Consider the following 27,472-nt stretch of genomic DNA (forward strand, 5'->3'; position numbering starts at 1 on the left):
GACATTAAATACGACCTTTATGTTGAACTAGACATTAAATACGACCTTTATGTTGAACTAGACATTAAATACGACCTTTTTGTTGAACTAGACATTAAATACGACCTTTATGTTGAACTAGACATTAAATACGACCTTTATGTTGAACTAGACATTAAATACGACCTTCATGTTGAACGAGACATTAAATACGACCTTTATGTTGAACTAGACATTAAATACGACCTTTATGTTGAACTAGACATTAAATACGACCTTTATGTTGAAATAGACATTAAATACGACCTTTATGTTGAACTAGACATTAAATACGACCTTCATGTTGAACTAGACATTAAATACGACCTTTATGTTGAACTAGACATTAAATACGACCTTTATGTTGAACTAGACATTAAATAAGACCTTTATGTTGAACTAGACATTAAATACGACCTTTATGTTGAACTAGACATTAAATACGACCTTTATGTTGAACTAGACATTAAATACGACCTTTATGTTGAATTAGACATTAAATACGACCTTTATGTTGAACTAGACATTAAATACGACCTTTATGTTGAACTAGACATTAAATACGACCTTCATGTTGAACTAGACATTAAATACGACCTTTATGTTGAACTAGACATTAAATACGACCTTTATGTTGAACTAGACATTAAATACGACCTTTATGTTGAACTAGACATTAAATACGACCTTTATGTTGAACTAGACATTAAATACGACCTTCATGTTGAACTAGACATTAAATATGACCTTTATGTTGAACTAGACATTAAATACGACCTTTATGTTGAACTAGACATTAAATACGACCTTTATGTTGAACTAGACATTAAATACGACCTTTATGTTGAACTAGACATTAAATACGACCTTTATGTTGAACTAGACATTAAATACGACCTTTATGTTGAACTAGACATTAAATACGACCTTTATGTTGAACTAGACATTAAATACGACCTTTATGTTGAACTAGACATTAAATACGACCTTTATGTTGAACTAGACATTAAATACGACCTTTATGTTGAACCAGACATTAAATACGACCTTTATGTTGAACCAGACATTAAATACGACCTTTATGTTGAACCAGACATTAAATACGACCTTTATGTTGAACCAGACATTAAATACGACCTTTATGTTGAACCAGACATTAAATACGACCTTTATGTTGAACCAGACATTAAATACGACCTTTATGTTGAACTAGACATTAAATACGACCTTTATGTTGAACCAGACATTAAATACGACCTTTATGTTGAACCAGACATTAAATACGACCTTTATGTTGTACCATACATTAAATACGACCTTTATGTTGAACCAGACATTAAATACGACCTTTATGCTGAACCAGACATTAAATACGACCTTTATGTTGAACCAGACATTCAATACGACCTTTATGTTGAACCAGACATTAAATACGACCTTTATGTTGAACTAGGCATTAAATACGACCTTTATGTTGAATTAGACATTAAATACGACCTTTATGTTGAACTAGACATTAAATACGACCTTTATGTTGAACTAGACATTAAATACGACCTTTATGTTGAACTAGACATTAAATACTACCTTTATTTTGAACTAGACATTAAATACCACCTTTTTGTTGAACTAGACATTAAATACGACCTTTATGTTGAAGTAGACATTAAATACGACCTTTATGTTGAACTAGACATTAAATACGACCTTTATGTTGAAGTAGACCTTAGATACGACTTATACGTTGAAGCAAATATTAGATACAACCGTTATGTTGAAGCAGACCTTAGATACGACCTACATGTTGAAGCAGACAGTAGATACGACCTATATGTTGAAGTAGACCTTAGATACGACCTACATGTTGAAGCAGACAGTAGATACGACCTATATGTTGAAGCAGATAATAGATGCACCTTTATGTTGATGCAGAGATTAAAGGCGACATTGTCGTAAAGCAGGTGTGGCTGCAGACAGTAGTAGAAGCTAAGTTTGTGTTGAAGCAGCGTGTGTTGCTTGCCTTGCCACACGCATCTCACCCCGCCCAGCCTGTCCTCATAGCCTCTAATGCCACTTCATACAGTACCATCACCACATTCGGCACACCATCCAAATTTTTATCAAGTGAATCGCACACAAAACAGTAAATCTCTTAATAGAAAACAGGGGACATGAAAAATACACAAAGGAGGAAATTTTGAGTATCAAACTAAAGATGTGCAATTAAGAGGTCTTACAATGACTGGCTAAATGAGCTGACCTGGTTGATTAATAATGGAGGTGTTGGCCGGGCGGAGGGCGAGGAGCTCAACCGACCAAAAGAAAAACATGGTGAAAGCATCTAGCTGTAGAACTGTGCTTAAGTATGGAAGTTGTGTACCCTGCTGAAGTTGTGTATCATGTAGTGAATGTTCTTATTGAGTAGTGGTACTGTGACTGCTGGAATCCCTCCCTCCAGCGATACTTACTAAAGTAGACGGTACTAGTGTAGAAAACTTCACAACAGAAGCTAGAGGACTTACGCATGTGACTGTGTTGTACACTGCTTCACAATAACGGTTATAATATACCATAAACCATTTTTATTTATAAACGTTTTAACCATGTTGATCCACGAATAAATTATAATGGGCTGTTTAATCCCCAGCTTCACCAGCTCCGCGATTATTGTTATTCTTAACTTTGTGTCCTCACTCACAGCTTCACGTAAGTGCAGTTTAACATACTAATGACGCCAAGTTATTTCAATGCTCACTCATACCAGATATGGCTCACACCTGAGGTTTTTCTTATTGCTGCATTACGGCCACCTTACCTCTATGAGCCAGCAGTAGTGACCAGCACAGCTGTGCTCTTCTTCAGGATGTGAGCATGAGGGACGTCTCTACTCTGATGGTGAAGTCCGCTACACCGGCAAGTGCCAGGAGCAGTGTCGCTGTGGCCCCGACGGCACTTTCTCATGTGGTCCTGTCCTTTGTCCTGCTGGGTTATTCCTAGCTGGCCAACATTCCCAGCAAGAGTTGTGTATTGAGTTGCGAAACCGACCAGAGACTGACGAGTGCTGTGTTGTTGTGGCGTGCGCTAACAGCCTAGCGCGGCCTTCCTTGCTCACTGCCCCAGTCTTTACTCGTCCAGGTGTCTCAGAAGACGAGCACCTTGATGATCAACAGGTGCAGCAGCTGAGAGGGCGCATGGTGGGTCCTGAGCCTCTGCCACCAATCACCGAAGAGGATTATCAAAGAAGACTCAAACAGCTCGAAGAAGAATTGAGCAAGAAAAACGAAAAGAAGAAAATAACTGATGTCAAGAGCATAGAAAAGTCGAAACACTTGATAAACAATGATACCGCTGTTTCTGATGATACTAGAAATGTAACGGTAGTTGAAGTAGTGACAGAATTAAGTATAGTTAGACAAGAGGAAAATGTTACATCGAGACCTGAGGAAGTTGAAGAATCAGTTCCTGAGATTGTGGACGAGGTGACAGAAGCGGAAGGACTTTCCACGATGATGCCGATGACGGAGGACGATGAGCAGTTGAAGGACGTAGAAGAGCCCGCAGTGGTAGTGGAGTACGACGACTCTGGAGACTTGCTACACCGTATCACCATCAAGGAACATGTGGAGGTGGTCACCCAGTCACACCTTGTGGAAGATGAGACAGCCACACTACTTCCTCACATGATCCAGCACATAGAGGAGGTCTCACAGCCACAGCCAGTGGAAGATGAGACAACCACACTACTACCTCTCACACTCCAGAATGCAGAGGAGGTCTCTCAGCCATACCTTGTGGAAGACGAGACAACCACACTATTACCTCACACAATCCAGCACGTTGAGGTCTCCCAGCCACACTTAGTGGAAGAGGAGACAGCCACAGACCCCACACCACTTCCTCGGGAGGAGGGGGAGGACTTGAGTTTAGCAAGAGAAGGCAAGAAAGTTCCAGGTAAGATCACGAAATCCAAGTTCCAGCGACCACCTGCACCAGTACCTCATGACATGCAAAATAGCGATGCTAAATATTTAATGATGACACCTCAAAATCATTCGTATATACGAGTACTACACAGTAACCGATACACAGTAATAATATTAGAAACTACTACTTATTAAGTCACACACTAAATTAATACGGTGAAGAACTAATGACTTCTGAGCACAATCGCACCACTGGCACAAGACCCTTATCACCTATTTTAGTTATCAGCACTCACACCCTCCCCACATGCACTCTAACAACACGTCCTGTAAAATGTAAGAATTCGCACTTATTGACATTTTTTGTTTCTTCACCGACAATACGACTTAGGTTTTTGGACATTGTCTTCCTGTCATCTCCGTATGATAAGACTAACCTTGAATGGTCTGTCCTCTTTCAGGAAACTTTCATGAAACATAGGTATCTGTTTATTATTGCACAGTATGCCGCACTAAAACCTGTATATATCTATATATATATATATATATATATATATATATATATATATATATATATATATATATATATATATATATATTACAATTCTCATTTGTCTTTTATTAATATCTGAATACCCCACATGGGTTTAGCTCTTCAAGTGAATTAAACAGAATTATATTAATATCTGCCTTTATGTTTTGGTGATTAAATTCTGCCACGTTTCCAAGCTAGTTTTAATCTTGTTTCTCCCTCCTACCTGCCGCAGAAGACACCAATGTGACCCAAATGGAGCAGCCCTCCACGGAGTCCCCAAAGGTGAGCACGCTCGTTCTCAGGGTTTTCTCTCAGGATCTCTTGTTCGTAATGTGTGCTTTCCTCGCGAGGCCTTGCAGCATGTATTATTACTTTGAAATAAACAGAGACGGTCAAAGACTGGACCGTTATTGGCGAAAGGACGATCGAGCCTCCACCGCTCCTTGCGTAGAATGGTATATGGGTTTATTGCTTTATGAAATTCAGTGCAATACCACGATTTGACTGTGACTTGTGGTATGCTTAAAAATATTGTGATTGTTATTGTATTATTATTCTTATATTCACAAAAAAAAACACTAAAGACGTGTACTAATTAGTCCATAAGAATATAACAGTGATTGCTACAAATTACTATCAATAAGAATTGTTTATTTTTCCAGTGAATGAGAGTAGTGTAGGTAGGAGGCTCTTTCCATCAAGGAGCATTTTCACGTAGATTCCTGCTCAGTTATTCGTAAGGGATTTCAGTTCCCTAGAATTTGGGAAACCTCCGTTAATATTATAGGATTTTTTTTATTTACTTTGCAGTGCAGTGATAAGACTTGTATAAAAAAGTTCAGCTATATCTTTAGTGGATATTTGAAAATCAAGCGACATTAACTTATATACTGTTTGCTCCTCTCTCGAAAATTGTGAAGGCAGATACTGTATATTCATTATTCAAGTCTTATCCATTATGTTATTACTTAAACGTGATTTTATGAAAAAAAGACGATGACCGTGGCGTGATTGTTTGGGTGCCATATACAGTCTGAGTGTGTGGGCTACATGTAAGTTAATGTGTAGATGTGTACCGCTCATAACATTAGTATGTCAAGTAGTGTTGAATGGGCTAGTATCAAAATGCGACGTACTGTACATTTGAGCACTGTTGTAAATTTAATTGTGTGGTATTGTGCATACTTATATGTTACAATGCACACGTAAATGTAGTAGAGTTTATGTAAGTGTGAGTGCGAGGAAGTCTTCTAGCGACCATGGCCTCTAACCTGCGACAATACTGTACACGCAGGCAGAGTCCAAGGGCGGGAGTGGATCGTTGAAGGTGGTGGAAGTGACTCGTAGCTCCGCCACAGTCCTACTTCCCTCCAGCAAGGGCGGCGAGGTCTATTACAAGGTGAGATGTTCATTGATGTTATTAATGCTCATTATTTAGAGTTTGCTTTTATTTCTGTAATTACAAAATTTTCAGGTATTACAGTGAATAATATAAAATCAGGTTTAATATTTCAATTCTCTGATTATTAATTATTCGACTCACAGAAACTGCTGAACCTGTATTTTTCTGAGATGCCTTTCTTGCAATATTACCTTAATATGTGTTGTGGTGTCCCATAGGCAGCTGAGAGCTCTGAGTGGCAGAGAGAGGTAGTTGAGGGCGGGCAGGACTCCCTGGTACTCAGGGACCTGCTTCCCAGCACTCAGTACGCTCTCAAGTGGTCTGGCGTCTCAGGAGGCTCAGCTAAAACCACCTTCGATACTCCAGGCAAGTTACGCCACTCTTTTTTCTTTCGATAGATACTTTATAGTTGCTTTAGTTAAAAAAAAATTCTGTTGCTGTATGTGTTACATCACGCCAAAGAATTCTCCCTCTCCCCCTTTTTAAATATTCGATAGTTTGATACTCTGTGGCTTAATTACCGGAAGATTTTCTATTTGTTTTCCCATCACCTCCAAGCTAATCACTAAGAGTAATTAGATTGAAACTTAATCTTCGCATATTAGGCTACAAAATTGGTGTGCAGAGTCAGGTGAGATTTAACGACGTTATATTTTATTTGATGTTATTCGTATTTTACATTTTGGGAGTATATATCGATTGGGTGAAACTGCGTCGCATTTTCAGCAAGAGCTGTCAAATTTTTTGATAAAATTGAAAAGTAACGGAAAGAGTAGTTCAGAATAATGAAGAGACGGGTGATTTTAGAGGCTCTTGTTTGTTTACTTTTTGTAATGAGGTGGAAGAGAAGGATGAATGTTTCTGATTCTGGTGCTGCAACTCAATTTTTGGATAAATATATGGCACTCTAAGTGCGTATTTGTAAAGTTTATATGTGCTTAATGCTGCTGTTGTTACGTGAATTCAAAGTATTCTTGCGTTACACGTACCTGTCGACTGATGTTGACGCACGATGCCCCATCCAAGTCTATTTTCAGGAGTGATGGAAGGATTTCTGAATACAGTGGTTTAGCGTCTGAAAATATGAATTTGTTACTTGTGGTCAGCATGTCAAGGTAAAAAGCGCGGTGGTGGTGGGAGAATGGCGGCGTCATATCCTGTGTAACATCTTCGTATATGAGCGACTTTGGCGGCCACAAGGTCGTCGCCAGACCATGAAATTATACCACTTAAACTTCTAGCTAAGTTGCGCTCTCACGGTACCTGTTTGTATTGTACTGCTCCTCTGTGCTTTTTTCACGTTGATGTGTTGATAGGTAATTTTATCTAAGATAGTTCCTTTTACATGCGTTGTGTCGCAACTTTAGTGGAGTCAGTACATTTTCTCCGAGTTAGTTACTTGGGTCAAGGATTATTCTTCTGCTATTTCATTGGGCGTCTTTTTCAGGATAGTACCTCAGTTGTTCCATGATTGGTCACCTTGATTAGGACGGTAAGTTGATTGGTGCCCTTGGTCAGGATAGTACTTCAGGTTCGCCTAGTGATGAACCTACTTTCTCCTTAAGTTTGTTGGTTACCTTTTTCTTGTAGAGTTGCTCAAAACTTTGCATCTTTAACGTTTATGTTTGTTGCTCGTCCTTCAAAAGTTTTTCATGGCACAGGATGTCAATAATGCGTTTTTCAACATTTAATTTTTAAATAGGAAAGTTTTTAATTGTTGTTAACAATTCCGTGGGTCGTAGCCGTGAGGATGAACAAGCGATTATTGCACATAATAAGAATCTCATTAATTTGTTAAGCTGAAAGTCTATCGACCTCATGAAGGTATAATTAAGGCTGCTTCTGACCTTTGTGTTTACACACCAATAAAAAAATCTCTTAATACCTAAAATGGGGATTCAAGCAAACTACGCATGCCAACGTATACACCACTCGGTGTATATTATGTACTGATACTGTGCAGCAGATGTATTTGATATTAGATTTTAGAGCAAGGGAAAATAAGCAAGAGAATACATTTTTTTAAAGAATGATAACAAATAAGAAGAAAGGAACGAGAATGAAATGCAATCATGGTTAAGTAATTTGAATGGTGTTACAGTAATTAAGTGAATGATAGGGCTTGTAAAATTAGCCATAGCAGGGTGTGTGTAACAGAGAGTGAGTTCACCATCACTGGCCCCCAAATAGTGCACTTTAGAACATGAACATCAAAATGGTATACAATACCGACAGGTTGGTAGGTAAGACACGTAAGTCAAGAACTATGGAACTGAACTTCTCCAGGCTGAGGGACTGACAACCTCAAATTCTACGACTTCAAGGGTGATGGACTGATTACATCGTCTTCACATCTCTACTGTTCCTGCCTACTTTCTGTACTCGACTGAAGAAGCCTACTGTGTAGGCGAAACGTTTCGGAATAAAGTTGCCTAACTGTTGCTTACGTGTCTAACCACTTTAGAACATAACCTGTGGCTGCGGTTGTGACATCATACCTTGGCGGGACATTACCCAGCGTGATGGCTGCAAGTGTTTTAGCCTGTCATTACCATCTTAAATTAGGCAAGTACCAGTCACCGCACTTCATTCCACAGCACCTGTGAGTTTTAAATTTTTTTAACATGGGTCTTTTATTTGTTCTTCTCACGTGCGGTTTAGCGCTCCCCAGTGATTATAATATTAACAATCTTCTCATGTGCATCTTTATCCTTCAATAACTAATAAAATAACTTGACAAATCCCTACCTAGTTTTTACACACGTTTCGTAAAACCTGATGGAGACGCGAGATATTGCGTTGGAAGAACCCTTCGACAATGTTTTATGTTTAAATCGTATTTACTCATATACAAGTCATATGGTGAATCACTCAGTAACTGAAGGCAGATAAGTGTTCCTTAACAACTAACATTACCAAGGTTACTTTGCCATACTTTCGTCACGTTCGGTCAGCTAGGTTGGGTTTATTTGTCGGTGGTGTTTGTCTTACCTTTACAAGAATTAAGTAAACACAGTGTTCGTGTGTGTGTGTGTGTGAGAGAGAGAGAGAGAGAGAGAGAGAGAGAGAGAGAGAGAGAGAGAGAGAGAGAGAGAGAGAGAGAGAGAGAGAGAGAGAGAGAGAGAGTGAGTGAGTGGTGTTTAAATAGGTTGTTTCATTCACATTCACGATATTGTGAAATCTTAGTTTACATTGACAAAAGTAAAAGGTATACGAACGAATCTTAACCCTAAGCAGAATTGTGGTAGGTATTCTTTGTATAATAGTTGATTTGGGGTAACACTGAGGTTTATCATGACAGAATAACTAAGTAGAAATCTCCGTTGCATTGCCTGTGATATTGTGGTGTAGTGGTAGGAGTGAGGGCATGCTATCTGGTTAGCCCTTACTCGAGCGCACATGGCACCGTACTTCCACAGTGCTTCACTCATACACGGGTAGGTGGAGAAGAGAGTGGTCTGACTAACGAAGATTGAGGTACACTAAGCTAAATTCATTGGACAAACAGTGTCAGGCACCACCCATCATTACTCACCTCCCTCCGTTACTCCTCGAATACACGCCTTTCTTTTACCGTAGCCATCTTTGGACTGGAGGGGTACAGAGGTGTACTCACCCAGTTGGGTGCGCAGGGATCAATTCATAGTTCGTTGCCCTGCCTCTTAGCCCTTAACATAAGAAAGAGCACTGCAGCAGGCCTGCTGGCCCATGCTAGGCAGGTCCAAGTCACACTCATTCATGTGCTTGTCTTATCTATTTTTAAAGCTACCTATCCTTGTTGACCGATGTCACTGATTTCTGACATCCAGGGGCCCATCTTATTACTCTTAAAGTTGTGTAGTGTTTGCCTCCCACACCTAACTAGTGTGTTTTGCTTATTCATGCTTACCGGTCCACCCCTTAAAAAATTATGGTTTACCTGGAATTTACCTGGAGAGAGTTCCGGGGGTCAACGCCCCCGCGGCCCGGTCTGTGACCAGGCCTCCTGGTGGATCAGAGCCTGATCAACCAGGCTGTTGCTGCTGGCTGCACGCAAACCAACGTACGAGCCACAGCCCGGCTGGTCAGGAACCGACTTTAGGTGCTTGTCCAGTGCCAGCTTGAAGACTGCCAGGGGTCTGTTGGTAATCCCCCTTATGTATGCTGGGAGGCAGTTGAACAGTCTCGGGCCCCTGACACTTATTGTATGGTCTCTTAACGTGCTAGTGACACCCCTGCTTTTCATTGGGGGGATGTTGCATCGTCTGCCAAGTCTTTTGCTTTCGTAGTGAGTGATTTTCGTGTGCAAGTTCGGTACTAGTCCCTCTAGGATTTTCCAGGTGTATATAATCATGTATCTCTCCCGCCTGCGTTCCAGGGAATACAGGTTTAGGAACCTCAAGCGCTCCCAGTAATTGAGGTGTTTTATCTCCGTTATGCGCGCCGTGAAGGTTCTCTGTACATTTTCTAGGTCAGCAATTTCACCTGCCTTGAAAGGTGCTGTTAGTGTGCAGCAATATTCCAGCCTAGATAGAACAAGTGACCTGAAGAGTGTCATCATGGGCTTGGCCTCCCTAGTTTTGAAGGTTCTCATTATCCATCCTGTCATTTTTCTAGCAGATGCGATTGATACAATGTTATGGTCCTTGAAGGTGAGATCCTCCGACATGATCACTCCCAGGTCTTTGACGTTGGTGTTTCGCTCTATTTTGTGGCCAGAATTTGTTTTGTACTCTGATGAAGATTTAATTTCCTCGTGTTTACCATATCTGAGTAATTGAAATTTCTCATCGTTGAACTTCATATTGTTTTCTGCAGCCCACTGAAAGATTTGGTTGATGTCCGCCTGGAGCCTTGCAGTGTCTGCAATGGAAGACACTGTCATGCAGATTCGGGTGTCATCTGCAAAGGAAGACACGGTGCTGTGGCTGACATCCTTGTCTATGTCGGATATGAGGATGAGGAACAAGATGGGAGCGAGTACTGTGCCTTGTGGAACAGAGCTTTTCACCGTAGCTGCCTCGGACTTTACTCTGTTGACGACTACTCTCTGTGTTCTGTTAGTGAGGAAATTATAGATCCATCGACCGACTTTTCCTGTTATTCCTTTAGCACGCATTTTGTGCGCTATTACGCCATGGTCACACTTGTCGAAGGCTTTTGCAAAGTCTGTATATATTACATCTGCATTCTTTTTGTCTTCTAGTGCATTTAGGACCTTGTCGTAGTGATCCAATAGTTGAGACAGACAGGAGCGACCTGTTCTAAACCCATGTTGCCCTGGGTTGTGTAACTGATGGGTTTCTAGATGGGTGGTGATCTTGCTTCTTAGGACCCTTTCAAAGATTTTTATGATATGGGATGTTAGTGCTATTGGTCTGTAGTTCTTTGCTGTTGCTTTACTGCCCCCTTTGTGGAGTGGGGCTATGTCTGTTGTTTTTAGTAACTGTGGGACGACCCCCGTGTCCATGCTCCCTCTCCATAGGATGGAAAAGGCTCGTGATAGGGGCTTCTTGCAGTTCTTGATGAACACGGAGTTCCATGAGTCTGGCCCTGGGGCAGAGTGCATGGGCATGTCATTTATCGCCTGTTCGAAGTCATTTGGCGTCAGGATAACATCAGATAGGCTTGTGTTAATCAAATTTTGTGGCTCTCTCATAAAAAATTCATTTTGATCTTCGACTCTCAGTCTGGTTAGCGGCTTGCTAAAAACTGAGTCATATTGGGACTTGAGTAGCTCACTCATTTCCTTGCTGTCATCTGTGTAGGACCCATCTTGTTTAAGTAGGGGCCCAATACTGGACGTTGTTCTCGACTTTGATTTGGCATAGGAGAAGAAATACTTTGGGTTTCTTTCGATTTCATTTATGGCTTTTAGTTCTTCCCGCGATTCCTGACTCCTATAAGATTCCTTTAGCTTAAGTTCGATGCTTGCTATTTCTCTGACCAGTGTCTCCCTACGCATTTCAGATATATTGACCTCTTTTAGCCGCTCTGTTATTCTTTTCCGTCGCCTGTAAAGGGAGCGCCTGTCTCTTTCTATTTTACATCTACTCCTCCTTTTTCTTAGAGGAATAAGCCTTGTGCATACATCGAGTGCCACCAAGTTAATCTGTTCTAGGCATAAGTTGGGGTCTGTGTTGCTTAGTATATCTTCCCAGCTTATATCGGTTAGGACTTGGTTTACTTGGTCCCACTTTATGTTTTTGTTATTGAAGTTGAATTTGGTGAATGCTCCCTCGTGACTAGTCTCATTATGTCGGTCTGGGGCTCCACGCATACATGTCTGAACCTCAATTATGTTGTGATCTGAGTATATTGTTTTTGATATGGTGACATTTCTTATCAGATCATCATTGTTAGTGAAGATGAGGTCTAGTGTATTCTCCAGTCTAGTAGGCTCTATTATTTGCTGGTTTAAATTGAATTTTGTGCAGAGATTTAAAAGCTCGTGTGAGTGTGAGTTTTCATCAGAGCTGCCTCCTGGTGTTATTACTGCAACAATATTATTTGCTATATTCCTCCATTTTAGGTGCCTTAAGTTGAAATCCCCCAGGAGCAAGATGTTGGGTGCAGGAGCTGGAAGATTTTCCAGACAGTGGTCAATTTTTAACAGCTGTTCCTGGAATTGCTGGGATGTTGCATCCGGAGGCTTGTAGACTACCACAATGACTAGGTTTTGGTTCTCGACCTTTACTGCTAAAACTTCCACTACATCATTTGAGGCATTAAGCAGTTCTGTGCAAACAAGTGACTCTGCAATGTACAGGCCAACCCCCCCCCCTTTTGCCTGTTCACTCTGTCACATCTGTATAGGTTGTAACCTGGGATCCATATTTCGTTGTCCAAGTGATCCTTTATGTGGGTCTCAGTGAAAGCCGCGAACATTGCCTTTGCCTCTGCAAGCAGTCCACGGATGAAAGGTATTTTGTTGTTTGTTGCTGGCTTTAGACCCTGTATATTTGCAAAGAAGAATGTCATCGGACTGGTGGTATTGTTGGTACTGGGGGGGGGGGATTTTTTTTCCGGCATTAGTATCTGTATCTGTTGGTTTGGAGTGGAGGCCATCGACTGTGGTTCCACTCCAGGAATGACTGGATTTGGTGTACGATTTCTGCCATTTCCTGCCAGTTTTTTTTTCCTTCCTGGCACTAAAAAACCTCTCCCTCTTGAGTGGCTGTGGCTACCCAGGTTTTCCCATGGCCTGGATGTTTTGTATCTTTTTGTCCCCTTTAGATGGTGTGCCTGGCAATTTAAGTTATAGCACAGTCTTTCCTGTACTGAAGAGGTACACAGTTCAGGGTGAAAAAGCTTACAGGAAGGGAGTTTGCATTTTCCTGTTGTCATATGGGCATGGCATTTTCTAGGGTGGTCATAGTTGCACGTCCCGTCTGTTTTTCCAGATTTCCCATGCCTGCAGATACCAAGTGCATAGTATGTGCACAGGCTTGGTTTCCGTTTGCCTTGGGTTTCTGTGACTGTATTCCCTGTTGGTGCATGTTTCCCTGTCTTATTCCTATCCTCCCTAGCACCAACAATGGAGCTCCCACCAGTTGTTTTTGGTAATATATCCTCACTATTGCTAGTGGAGTCCTCTTGTTTGCTATTTCCTGTGGTATTTCTAGTTTGCAATATTGGTTTTATCTTATCTTTGACTACACTTGTTTCCCTACTACGGCTCCTGTCCCCTATGAGGTCATTTATATGTATTCCTTCCTGCGTATAATTCCCGACTACCTGGACAAAATCTCCAGCTTCACCATTACTGTCTCCCAGGACAGCACCTCCAGCTTCACCATTACTGTCTCCCAGGACAGCACCTCCAGCTTCACCATTACTGTCTCCCAGGACAGCACTATCAGCCCCACATTTACTGACTACCAGGACATCACCTCCAGCCTTACAGTTTCTGACTACATGGCCAGTATCAAGGGCAGTACCATTCAGCCCAGACTTTTTATGTTCCCATCTGTTGTAGAAAGCTTCCAGGTTTTCTATGAAAGCAGCTTTGATGTTATCCTCTTTTAATACCCTTGTGATTTTAGTCCACAGATTTATCTCATTTGGGCATACCCAAAAACACTTCCCTGTTTTAATACTGCTTGTAGATAGTTCTTGGATATCTGCACAAGGGGCGTGACACCAATTTCCACAAAAATGACAATTTATCCATGTGGAAGCCCGTTTGTTTGATTGACCGCAGACTACACAGAGCTTCATAATGATTTGAATGGTTGATTTACTGTAATTCTACTAGCAACCTCTTGAATATTCTATTAATAACCTCCTTAAATGAAGCTCTAGCTATTTGTATTTCTATTTCTAACTGTACTTGTATATTGGACAGCTTACCGTGTACGTTCCTGATTTATATTTATTGTTTGTGTTTGATAAGGGCGCCTACAACCCCATCCGTTTACAGTCTGCTTTATTGTCCAACGAATCCGTTTGAAACCAGTCAAGGGTTCGGACCAGTCAAGGGTTCGGACCAGTCAAGGGTTCGGACCAGTCGAGGGTTCGGACCAGTCGATCTGATCTGATCAGTGGGTCACTTATTTAAAACATACTGGTCGGTGATTTGGGCTAACACATGAAGGATCTACTGGAAATTATCTACCCGAGTAATATGTGATTTGATTGATACAAAAGTATAACTTGCGTGTTGAAGAAACCGGTGATTTCTGGCAGCTCCTACAATGACGAACGGTCGAGCCTCAACCCTTGTTTATCAATCGCTGTATCTAGCTTTTCTAGTTTTTTTTTCGTCTCCACCACAATAAATGCTATATTATCACTATAGTTGACTGGTGGAAATTTTGGAGGAAGGACGCTTTTTCTGTAGTAATAATTGCTTCTCGTTGTGTATATTGCGACCGCTGGTAACTACAGGTTATATGAAATTCACAGTATACGTCTGGTATTTCAAGAAAAAAGAAACTAATGAAAGTCACTCCACTCCACTAAGTACCATTATAATACTGGTTAGTTGCTACTACAGCACTGTATTCTGCTATTCACTGGTATCACTAGATTATATGCAAGTACACTAGCAGGCCAGGAAGATTATTAAAACAGCTGACCACTGTGGTAAGATTCTGGCGACTTCTGGCACCTGCCTCTATAGGCTTATCACTAAGTGCCAGACCTGCCAGGGTTATACAATGCCTGCACAGTGGGAGGTAATCATGCTTGATCCAAGGAAAAGTGAATTATTACGTTAATAGGGGAATGCTAAACCCGTAGGGGTCATACATTGTTTGGGAGGACTGGGAGGCAATCATTCAGGTTCGATCCAAGGAAAAGGATAGATGTAATTCATTGGAGGCCGGTGAGGCCTCCAATGAATTACATCTTCAGATAATGTTTGTCTTTATATTACCAGCTGAAAGTTAGTATTATTGTATGTATTCATAAAAATGCAAAATTACAATGTTAGAGTAATAATTTTTAACATAAATATTAATACTGTTATCTCTAGCTCTTTGTGACAAAAAGGTGTAAATGAAATGCTTATTTATCCTTATATCGTTTTCTTGCCAGTCTGTTTTTTTTATGAAATCTCTTCAAGTGTCGTGAAAGGAATGTAATATGATTGTGTACCATAGCATAGTGAGTGAAGTAGCTAGTCTTCATACATACTGTGGTTTTGTATCTTGGTATTGTTTTGCTACTAAATATACCTTGCTCTTATTGGAAACTTCTTCTGTGGCTTTGATGGCTTTAAAATATTATTATGGTGTATTTATGATAAGTGTAATCCCGTAAGGTTTATTCATTGGCGAAAAAAAATTCAAATTCAGTTTTTTATTTCTTTGCAAAGGTTACAATGTATTTCGGGGAGACTGCCTAAACATTTCGGACAGGTTGGGTGAGACAGGTTAAACTGTTAAAATGTTGAGGAAATATCACTGACTGGATTTCTCAAATAACTCACATTCTGTAAATACGTATTATATTTTACAATATTTACTGTATTTTTAAATATCTACTATTGTGTTTTTATATCAGAAGTACTATCACACTGTACAAAGTTGCTGCAAAATTCAAAGTTTCAGATATTTTATAAGTAATTCAAGGTATTTTTGCAGGAATTACCCCAGATTTCCAAACAACAACAACTGCCCCGACAAATGCAGGCTTGCCCAAGCTCTTAGTAACAGCTAAGACTCATAACTCTGTCACTCTTGCCTGGGATGACTTCAGGTAATCCCTGTAGCATTCTCAGCAACATATCTAATAATAATAATAATAATAATAATAAATTATTATTATTATTATTATTATTATTATTATTATTATTATTCTTGAATCTAGGTCCTTTTATTTGAGAGAATTTTAAACTTAACCTAGCCAAACTCAAAATAACCTATCCTAACCTAATAAATAATTAATCTTCTGGTATCTACACTGTAGTGTGCAAAATTATAATAAAATAATCAGTTTATGTGTATCTCAATGAGAATTCGCAGCGCTGTATAGCCCTTGTGGCTTAGCGCTTCTTTTTGATTATAATAATCAATGAGAATTCACTCTGCTGTTGGCAAATTTGGAAATCACATACGTATGTTCATATAGTTTTAAGGTTGCCCAAAATGCCTTGCATAACAAGGGGCTTTCTACACATGTCAGTTACCCTAATTGCATACTGTACAGTATGCCACTTATAAAAATGTTTTTTTTACTTGCATGAACATCCTACCCATTATTCATTTCTGAATGCAATACACGTTCATACAGAGCTAGGACCTATGAAGGTGGATACGTGGCCGAATACCGTAAGGAACATGGCGACTCTTCAACAGCAACAGGCACCACAGTAGAACAGCCATGGATGAGGAAAGAAGTACCAGCTGGGGAACTTCCACCCAAACTTACTGTGAAAGGGCTTGAGCCTAACACACTCTATGAGGTAAGCTTTTTACCTGGATACTACTAGGTAAACAGTTTTTCATATTGATGGTTCCTGCAGTAAAAGCTGTTTTTTATGATGAAAATAAAATATTAATGTACTGGTACTTAAAAGTGAAAATTGTTTTCTTGTACAATACAGCCTCTCCTTACTTAACAACAGAGTTCCGTTCCTAAGACCATGTCAGTAAACGAAGTTGGCACTAATTGAGGAGCATACTATAATGGTAGTGGGTTTGTGTCATCTCTATTTGATATTGTTGTAGTGTCGCCTTTGTACCATTTATAACATTTCTGGTATATATTTAAATGTTTATACTGTAGTGTACTGTACAGTGGAACCTCTGCTTATAAGTTTAATCCATTCCATGACCTAGCTTGTAACCAGATCTGTTCATATGCTGAGTCAACTTTCCTCATTTAAATTAATTGAAATGCCATTAGCTAAGAATTTGGTCGACTGGAATAAGGTAATTTCCTAAAATGGGAGTCAAAGTCGCCAAAATCGCCGATGCGTAAATATTGCCGACACATCAAAATTCACGAGAGCATAATTTCGTCAATTTTCCATCAAATTTGTACTTTTTGTTTTATTACCTTCAGAAAAAGATTCTCTACCATTTCATAAGAAAAATTAACAAAATTATTTTTTGAAAATTCTTGGACACTGGTATGCACTTTGAAATTTGGCCTCTGGACCCTGAAAGGGTTAAGTGTTGTCCAAAGATTTATCTCAAATTTACTGGTTAATTGTTTATCATGATATATACTTTTAAATCAGTGTGTTAATACTGACAATAATTATGTTTTATATTATTAAGAAATAATGTTTTGTCTTGGTATGTTTGAAATTTCAGCATAATATATATACCAGTACTTTCTGTATATTTATATATTGTAGTGCTGGATGATCTTGTAACTATCTTTCTCTTTTTTAATAATGGCTTTGCAGTCTGCTGTAATAGTATAGTTTTCTTAGCAAATCCTAGGAGTGAGCAGTAGTTCTTCTTTTCTTCTTTCAACAAACTGGCTGTATCCCACCGAGGCAGGGTGGCCCAAAGGAAAAAATGAAAGTTTCTCCTTTTACATTTAGTAATATATACAGGGGAAGAGGTTACTAGCCCCTTGCTCCTGGCATTTTAGTCACCTCTTACAACACGCATGGCTTACGGAGGAAGAATTCTGTTCCACTTCCCCATAGAGATGAGAGGAAATAAACAAGAACAAGAACTAGAAAGAAAATAGAAGAAAACCCAGAGGGTTGTGTATATACATGCTTGTACATGTATGTGTAGTGTGACCTAAGTGTAAGTAGAAGTAGCAAGACATACCTGTAATCTCGCATATTTATGAGACAGACAAAAGACACCAGCAATCCTACCATCATGTAAAACAATTACAGGCTTTTGTTTTACACTCACTTGGCAGGATGGTAGTACCTCCCTAGATGGTTGTTGTCTACCAACCTACTACCTACCGAGCAGTAGTTATGTGACATTATTTTTTTTAACACACTGGCTGTCTTCTGAGGTAGGGTGGCTAGAAAAGGAGAAATGCTTTCATCGTCGCTTACTTTATCACTGTTTTGCCAGAGGCATGTTGACATTGCAGCTCATGCCCCTCCAAACTGTAATATTCTTACCCTTCTTTCAGAGTGCATCCACTCTACTTCCCATCTCCAGAGCTCAAGTCTAACTAACTGCTTTCTCTGAATTCCTTCATAAATGTTACCTTGCTCACAATTCAACAGCATGTTAGTTCATAAAAAAAAAAAAACTTGCTTCCATTCATATCTAACATTCTCTCACATGCCTGTTAGATGTCCAAGCTCCTCACACAAAACCTCCTTTACCTCTCTCTCTTTAAACTTTCGTAGGATGACCCCTTTCCCCTCCTTCCCTCCACTACAAATTTATACACCCTCTGTTTCATCCTATTAATAATATATTCCTTTCCTTTCACCACACAAGCCATATCCCACCGAGGTGGGGTGGCCCAAAAGGAAAAACGAAAGTTTCTCCTTTTACATTTAGTAATAATATATTCTTTCTTTCAAACACACCAGCCGTATCCCACTGAGGTGGGGTGGCCCAAAAGGAAAAACGAAAGTAATAATATATTCATGGCAAAATAATTAACTTGTGCTGTATGCAAGAGAAAATGCGCTTGGATGCTGCTGGAGGAGGAAGTTTGCACTTAATAATGTGGAAACCATTATTAATTTTAGTTTAGAAAATGATATGCATAATGCTGCTCATGGGAAATAACACCTGAGTAACCATCCATTAATCTTTATTAAAGGAATGATCTTAGACAAACATAGCCCAGGGCTAGACTGCAGTAGTAAAACTTAAAACCCATCAAAGGTATAAAGGTGATAGTACCTAATAATATCTTAATTACGCTTAAATTTGTTTTTTAGGTCTAGTCGGTACTTCTTGCGGTATGTGATGTAATTAATTTCAGATCTGAAATGTAATTTTTATTCTGTGACACATTCTTTGGCTTTATTGCCTTTGGGATCTCTCATTTCTTAAAAATATGGCTTCATGTACCATATAGTCTTTCCTAGATAGCTTGTTAAACATATGCAATATCTCTACAGTTATTTTTCCACAGGTTCGAGTTTCCATCTATGATGATGTGGAAGAGGGTCGCTTGGGAGAGGCTACTGAGACAATTAATGTCAGGACAGAAGGTGAATATCTTGGTATAAAAACATTGTGAATTGAATGCATACCAATAGGCATAATGGAAAAATTCTTTGAAGATCAATAGCATGGGCAGTACAGCTCCTGGAGAATGTGAGGTGCAGTAACTGGTTTTGATCCAAGAAATTCAATTCAAAGTTTATTCTCTATAAAGATTACAATGTTGAATTTACAGAATTTGGTTGTTGTGTGGTTTACATATAGTTAAATAATGATTACAGAGTGTACCACTAGAACGCCTAGCATGGCTAGGCATTTCGGGCAGACTTAGTTTAATTCTTTATTTTAAAATATTACAAATTATGAGGTAAGTTGAGGATAGCTCCATTTCTTGGATCAAGAGCCCTTCACAAGCATCATCACCCTCTTGAAAGGTACACATAGGATAAAACAGTGGGAAATTACCATTAGACAGTAAGACAGCATCTCTCCAAGTGCTTTGTTCAACACCATCCAGTATCTTTGTACTTTACTAAATAACTATTTTGTAAATTTATGCAGAGGAGATAATAAAGAATTAAGAAGTGTTTTAACAAGTTCTAAACTGTAAAAAAAAAAAATCTGAATTGAAAATGTGAAGAATTGTTCATGATGAATGGCATTTGTTCAACATAAATTTATTTGTGTGCGAGGGGCTTGGTCTTCCAGCAAGCATGCGTGAGCACATTTGATAGGAGTGAATGGGGACAAATGGTTTTTAATACTTGACGTGCTGTTGGAGTGTGAGCAAAGTAACATTTATGAAGGGATTCAGGGAAACCGGCAGGCTGGATTTGAGTCCTGGAGATGGGAAGTACAGTGTCTGCACTCCGAAGGAGGGGTGTTAATGTTGCAGTTTTATAACTGTAGTGCAAGCACACCTCTGGCAAGACAGTGATGGAGTGAATGATGAAAGTTTTTCTTTTTCGAGCCACCCTGCCTTGGTGGGAAACGGCCGATGTGTTAATAATAAAAACAAAAAATTACTTGTGAATAGGCAAAACTGCAAATAAGTTACAGAATGACAAGGAAGTACTGTAATGATTCAGTGTATGTAGTAGATCATGTCTTAAGTACCAGATGCCTTATATTATACTTCATGAAGCTTTTAACTTGGGTGAACACTCAGTCATCCATCTGTTAATGTTGAGAGATATTCTGCCTATCTGTACTCATCTTTAGTGCAGTATATATTTCTTACAGCTGGATGTGTACATGGCAACTCCTCTTATCCTGTTGGAGAATTTTATAATGGATGTGAAGAAAGATGTATGTGTGCTGCTTCAGGTTCTGTCCGATGTTTTGCACGCTGCACTTTGCCATACTTGAGGTAAGAGAGATAAGATTAAATTTTGCTTGGATTTTTAACCCGGAGGGTTAGCAACCCAAGATAACCCAATTAAGTCAGTGTGTCATTGGGGACTTTCTATCTTATTTCATTTGGGGTTCTTTAAGCTTGTCACTCAGGATGCAACCTATGACACTAAGTGAACAGGGGCAGCAGGTGTAAGGAAACATGCCCAACATTTCTACCCTTGCTGGGGATCAAACCACAGATACTCATTATGTGAGCTGAGTGTGCTATCAACACAGCCACATGTAGGTCTTGATTTCTTTACATAAAGCATGTAGTACTTGTTTATTTTTTAACTTGGCGGCAGGGCCATCAGTGTCATAACATATAAATAGTAACAATTGTCTCTCATCAGTGTCAATCAAGTCTTATTAATTTGTAATGATAATTTTTTTTAAATGCATATTGCACTGTATCATGGTTGTGATGCATCATTTATGTGAAAGTCATATTTAATATTTATAGGGCTGGTTCATTAAGAGGAGATCCACAGTGTCATGAGGAGCCTGACGAAAGGGACGAATGTTGTGTCCTCGTCCGTTGTTCCAGCGATAGGAGAGAAGGTGAAACTAAGAGCAGTTTTTCATTTATTAAATATAGTATATACTGTACATTGTTAACACTCATTATGATAAATTGTAATTGACAGTACTACTATACAGCACATATTGTCAACTGTAAATGCATAGTTTGTCAATGTGTTTCACAGGCCAAATTTAGTATAGGAAGAAGATAAGTTAAATGTGTTGAATATATAACTACCTTAAAAAAAGGTTATTGCAATATAGTGGTGCTCATCCTAAAAATTATCTTATTGCATATTTAAAACCTATTTACAGTACAGTGATACCTCGAGTTTCGAACAGCTCCCAACTCGAAAAATTATGTAAGTGCATTTTTGTAAGTACTTATGTAAGTGTATTTTTGGGGGTCTGAAATGGACTAATCTAATTTACATTATTCTTTATGGGAACAAATTCATTTGGTATCGGCACTCGAACAGCCTTCTGGAACAAATTAAGTTCGTAGCTCGAGGTACCACTGTACTACATATTATAGATGGAAACGGTTGTAAATCTCTTTCTTTTATGCATATTTTTAATATTCTTTGCTTACTTTAATTTTTACTGAATTCTTTTAATTGTTTCTATAGCCTATAATCAGTGCACAAATGTTGTGTGTGGCCCCAATGCTGAGTGTATCTCTGGCATCATGGCATCTAAGGACCTCAGTCTTAGTGATGTTGATAGTGACTTGACACTTGGATACTGCCGTTGCCTTGTTGGTTTCACTGGTGATGCTTCTGACTTAGTTACTGGATGTTTGCCTGGTGGGTATATTAAGTTTTCTTGCTTTATCAGAAACATTTTAAAAACTTACTTAAATACACTAGAATTTTTCACCTGTTCCTATAGTTGTCCATAATGTTATATATCTGTTGACATATTTAATAAACTTTATGATTACATCCATAGTTTTTGTGTTTTTTTTTATCAAATATGCTGAAAATTTAAAGTAAAAATGTATTTTATGTGTAATGTGTTCTTAAAATTTATTTTATGATCACTGTCATTCAAACAGATCCCTCTGCTGGACACAAGGAGAGAAGCTGCACCTTCAAGAACAGCACTTATGGACCAGGTGATGTTTTCTATGATGAGTGTGAATTTCGCTGCTCTTGCAACAACAACAGTGAGATAGAATGTCAGGTAAGGAAATAAAAATGAAGAAAAAAGTTGACAAACAAGTAGTGAATACCCTAAAAAATGAAAATAAATCCATGTCTTTTTTTTTTTTTTTCCTTGCAGCCATCTCCCATCAAGGCAGGGTGAATCCCCTCCCCCCCCCCCCAAAAAAAAAAACATTAACCATCATTCATTTGCTTTCTTACCAGAGGTGTGATGACATAAAAGTTCAGATTACCCTCCAACTGCAACATCCCCATCTCTCCTTCAGAATATATGCACTACATTTCCCAGCTCTAAAAGTCAAATCTGACATATGCAAAACAAAGCACTAAACCCGTGTAAACCTGTATAGGCATGGAGTGTTTATTCGTATTGATGGGTTTAGCACTTGGTTATGAATATAATAATATTCATATTGTATTATGCTCTTAGAATGCCAAAGAGATATTTATTTCCAGTATTATGCCTGTGTAATCAGTTGCAGCTCACCATGAATTGTTTTAGCTTAGAGTTAAAATGTATTTATATTGAGTATAGTAGTATTTGTGGATACTTTGTTTATTAACAGGTTCAGATCTCTGAATAGTGGCATATTATCAGGAATTAGATTGAGTGATTGTTTTATTAACAGATTTTTGTTGGGTATGGTTATTTTTAAATAATTTGCTGTAGTAGATACCCATGAACATAGGTGAGGTAAACATAAATTAAAAAGTAGTTCAGAACACGTAATGTTGGTTGTGAAACACAGCATGGTGTGGGAAGAATGTCCTATGTTTTGGAAACTTTCTTTGATGTGTCAGATGTGTTTGTTAAATTTAAATTTGCTGTTCAGGTGAATACCCAAGAACTTTTTCCTAAATTTATCCTTTATGTGTATTATTATTCTTTATTTGGTTAAATATTTTTAGCTTTATTCTCAAACATTATACATATAGTAGGTCTTAGCAATATTGAGTGTTCATTTCTTGCCATCCAAACCAGTACTTTTTTTTCTTAGTTCAACATTGATTATGCTTTAGAGGTCATCCAGATCTGGGCTGGAGATGACAAATAAAGTGTCACCCATGAATAAACCTGGCTTAAGTTGTTAAGATGTATTTGGTAGGTCATTGAGTGATGTAAATATGTAAATGAGAAATAAGTGATCCTAGGATGCTGCCTTGTTGCATCTATGTTGATGGATTGAGTAGATGAAGTGGTGTCCTTTATATAAAAGTCACATGTTGGAGTCGTTTATTGAGGTTGGACTTCCGGAGAAGGTACGGCCTCCTATTCCATAATGAGACGTTATTGTCTACTGTATCAAAAACTTTTCTTTGAGCAATAAAAGGGCCTGTTGGATATTCGTTGTTTTCTAGGGTTGTGTAAATTTGAGTTTTTAGAGAATGGTAAGAACTGCTGCTTCTAAAATTACTAGAAACCTTCGGCTTCATTGAAAACTCTTTCATAAACTTAATAGATACACATAGCACTCTGAAAAATAACTACAGCATCATTTTCAAAGCCACTTTCACCTTCACCTACTCCATTTTCCAGCCACGGTGTGAGTTTCCACGTGAGAATGTCTCAAAGCCAGAGTCTGGATGCAAGTATCTTCCAGACCCAGAAGATCCCTGCTGTAAACTGCGTACTTGTAATTCAACTTCTGATGCTGCCATTGATGCCACTCGGACTCCATCATTATCCTCTGATGGCTGTACAGATGGCAATGTTACCTATGCCAAAAATGAGAAATTTTACAAAGGTTGTGAAACTCAGTGCATATGTATGGGATTTGGCGATGTCTCATGCTTCCCAAGGTTTGTTGAGCAGAGCCAGTTAAGATATGTTTGTAACTTTGAGACATAAAATAAGTACCTGTACAGTATTTTTAATAAAGGGAGTTAAATGATCCCTGATCTCTTTTGTACTACTGTACATTATAAGCACTGACAGCATACATATTTTTAGTATGTCATTGGTGTTAACCTTGCAGTGACACTTTTCATTTCATTGATGAATTTTTCCAGATTCTGTTTTAGAAGAAATAATTAAGAATTTGCATAGTTTAATATAATTTAAGAACAGCTTCTTTATAGTATACAACACTAGATGTCAGGCTACAAAATGTCTTAGAAAGAATTCAGAATTACTAGAAATGATATAAAGTACATAAGATATAATAGCTCAGTAAGCTTACTGGTGGTTTTATGAACACCTGACCTGATGATGTATGACTTAATTTTGTATGTTGGTTTTTCTTGGCTGATTATGGACCAAATTAATTTTTGTTTTGTATATGATCATCTTGTATATATTTTTGGTTAAGCATACATCAAGAAATGTTGAATCTGCAATGCTGTAGCAAGATATCACAGGTTCAATTGATTTTTTAATATTTCATTAAATTCTACGTAGTACGTTGGTAGACAGCAACCACCCAGGGAGGTACTACCGTTCTGCCAAGTGAGTGTAAAACGGAAGCCTGTAATTGTTTTACACGATGGTAGGATTGCTGGTGTCTTTTTTTTTTCTGTCTCATACACATGCAAGATTTCAGGTACATCTTGCTACTTCTACTTACACTTAGGTCACACTACACATACATGTACAAGCATATATATACACACCCCACTGGGTTTTCTTCTATTTTCTTTCTAGTTCTTGTTCTTTTCCTCTTACCTCCATGGGGAAGTGGAACAGAATTCTTCCTCCGTAAGCCATGCGTGTTGTAAGAGGCAACCAAAATGCCAGGAGCAAGGGGCTAGTAACCCCGTCTCCTGTATATATTACTAAATGTAAAAGGAGAAACTTTCGTTTTTCCTTTTGGGCCACCCCGCCTCAGTGGGATACGGCCGGTGTGTTGAAAGAAAGAAAGAAGAAAATAAGACAGAAGGAACACTGTGTTATGTTCCTTATTACTTTGATAGTAAGGTTCTCACTACATGTTCTAGTGTGGGGTAGCTTTTTACATAAAGGCCTTATCAGTCTAGGGTAATACTTACATTCATGATTGATCATCCTCAGTCTCTGAAATCCTGTCATCAGCCCTCTTCACAGGTTATTTAAACTTCTTTCTTTTAACACACCGGCCGTATCCCACCGAGGCGGGGTGGCCCAAAAGGAAAAACGAAAGTTTCTCCTTTTACATTTAGTAATATATACAGGAGAAGAGGTTACTAGCTCCTTGCTCCCAGCATTTTAGTCGCCTCTTACAACACGCATGGCTTACGGAGGAAGAATTCTGTTCCACTTCCCCATGGAGATAAGAGGAAATAAACAAGAATAGGAACTAGAAAGAAAATAGAAGAAAACCCAGAGGGGTGTGTATATATGTGCTTGTACATGTATGTGTAGTGTGACCTAAGTGTAAGTAGAAGTAGCAAGACATACCTGAAATCTTGCATGTTCATGAGACAGAAATAAGGACACCAGCAATCCTACCATTATGTAAAACAATTAAAGGCTTTTCGTTTTACACTCACTTGGCAGGACAGTAGTACCTTCCTGGGCGGTTGCTGTTTCCCTACCTACTACTGAATATTACTCATTATTATATTTTTACATGCTTCATATTTTACCATACATAACTCTAATTTAGCTTATGTATTTTAGGTGTCCTCCCTTGAAGGTTGTATCTGCAACTCCTAAGCGTTGTGAAACTCTCCCTGACCCACTGGATTCCTGCTGTTCCATCACTGTGTGCGATGAGGAAACTCCTGATGTCATGAAGGCTAATATCACAGGTACAAACAAGAATCACCCAGATGGTTGTATTTGCATGAAAAGATAAATCCATATGGGTAAATAAGTGGTGGAGTTGTAGAGGCTTGATTCTCTGTCCATTATTCACAGTTTGGTCTTTGTCAAGTCAAGCAGTTGGTAATTGCTCCTAAGTAATTGTGGAAAATGTGTGTGTATTCTGCTGCACCTCTCCAAGAAGAGTTTTAGCATTGGTTTAATAATTGTGATGGGTTTTTGGCGATATGCTGTTATTGAAAGCTATGGAGTGCTTTTATGAGGAGAGTGTAGTACAGATTAGAATGGGTAGAAAATGAAGGGAAATGATTTCAAGTTAAAGTGAAATCTCAGTAAGGATGTGTGATGCATGTGTACCATGGTAGTTTAATGTATTTATAGGTATGGTAATAAAAGAAGTGAATGTTATGAGTTCTTGGGTAAGTGATTGGAAATTCAAACATTCGTTTGTAAATGATGATGTGCCTTTTGGAAGATTTAGAAGAGAAGCTGCAGAAATTGGTAGAGGAATTCAGAAGGGTGTTTCAGTTTGCAAATGAATATGGAAAAGCACAAGCTGATGAGAATAGTAGAAATACAGGGAGTGAAAGATTAGAGGTCAAAAACAGATTACAGGTATGTCTTGCTACTTCTACTTACACTTAGGTCACACTACACATACATGTACACATTTATTTATACACACTCATCTGAGTTTTCTTTGATTTTATCTTAATAGTTCTTAGTCTTATTACTTTTCCTTTTATATCCATGGGGAAGTGGAATAAGAATCTTTCCTCCGTAAGCCATGCGTGTTGTAAAAGTCAACTAAAATGCTGGGAACAGTGGGCTAGTAACCCCTTTTCCTGTAAAGATTACTAAAAAGAATAAGAAGAAGAAAATTGTCAAAGTGGGAAGTCTGAATGTGCGTGGATGTTGTGCAAATGATAAGAAAGAGATGATTGTGGATGTTATGAATGAGAAGAAGCTGGATGTCCTGGCTTTAAGTGAAACAAAGCTGAAGGGGGTGGGAGAGTTTCAATGGAGAGGAATAAATGGGATTAGGTCAGAGGTTTCAAATAGAGTTAGAGCTAAAGAAGGAGTAGCAATAATGTTGAAGGATAAGCTATGGCAGGAAAAGAGGGACTATAAATGTATTAATTCAAGGATTATGTGGAGTAAAATAAAGATTGGATATGAAAAGTGGGTTATAATAAGCGTGTATGCACCTGGAGAAGAGAGAAGTGTAGAGGAG

The 27,472-nt window shown here is 38.7% G+C and overlaps 1 protein-coding gene across 12 annotated transcripts in view; it reads left to right on the plus strand.

Annotated features, from left to right (window-relative positions):
- The window catches only part of sas (stranded at second), a 375,038-nt gene that overhangs the window by 247,381 nt on the left and 100,185 nt on the right, over nt 1–27,472 (plus strand). For 11 of the 12 annotated variants that reach the window (XM_053770852.2, XM_070096094.1, XM_053770855.2 and 8 more), the window contains exons 3-15: nt 2,881–3,969; nt 4,709–4,758; nt 5,771–5,875; nt 6,097–6,244; nt 15,946–16,060; nt 16,595–16,766; nt 19,385–19,463; nt 20,659–20,785; nt 21,275–21,372; nt 21,963–22,139; nt 22,391–22,518; nt 24,037–24,299; nt 26,095–26,225. In XM_053770852.2, the coding sequence (XP_053626827.2) occupies nt 2,881–3,969; nt 4,709–4,758; nt 5,771–5,875; nt 6,097–6,244; nt 15,946–16,060; nt 16,595–16,766; nt 19,385–19,463; nt 20,659–20,785; nt 21,275–21,372; nt 21,963–22,139; nt 22,391–22,518; nt 24,037–24,299; nt 26,095–26,225 (2,682 nt within the window). The remainder of the gene's footprint in view (nt 1–2,880; nt 3,970–4,708; nt 4,759–5,770; nt 5,876–6,096; nt 6,245–15,945; nt 16,061–16,594; nt 16,767–19,384; nt 19,464–20,658; nt 20,786–21,274; nt 21,373–21,962; nt 22,140–22,390; nt 22,519–24,036; nt 24,300–26,094; nt 26,226–27,472) is intronic. The other variant, XM_070096154.1, reaches the window with a different exon arrangement.

This window comes from Cherax quadricarinatus, chromosome 4, assembly GCF_038502225.1.
Source record: "Cherax quadricarinatus isolate ZL_2023a chromosome 4, ASM3850222v1, whole genome shotgun sequence".
NCBI classification, from domain to species: domain Eukaryota; kingdom Metazoa; phylum Arthropoda; class Malacostraca; order Decapoda; family Parastacidae; genus Cherax; species Cherax quadricarinatus.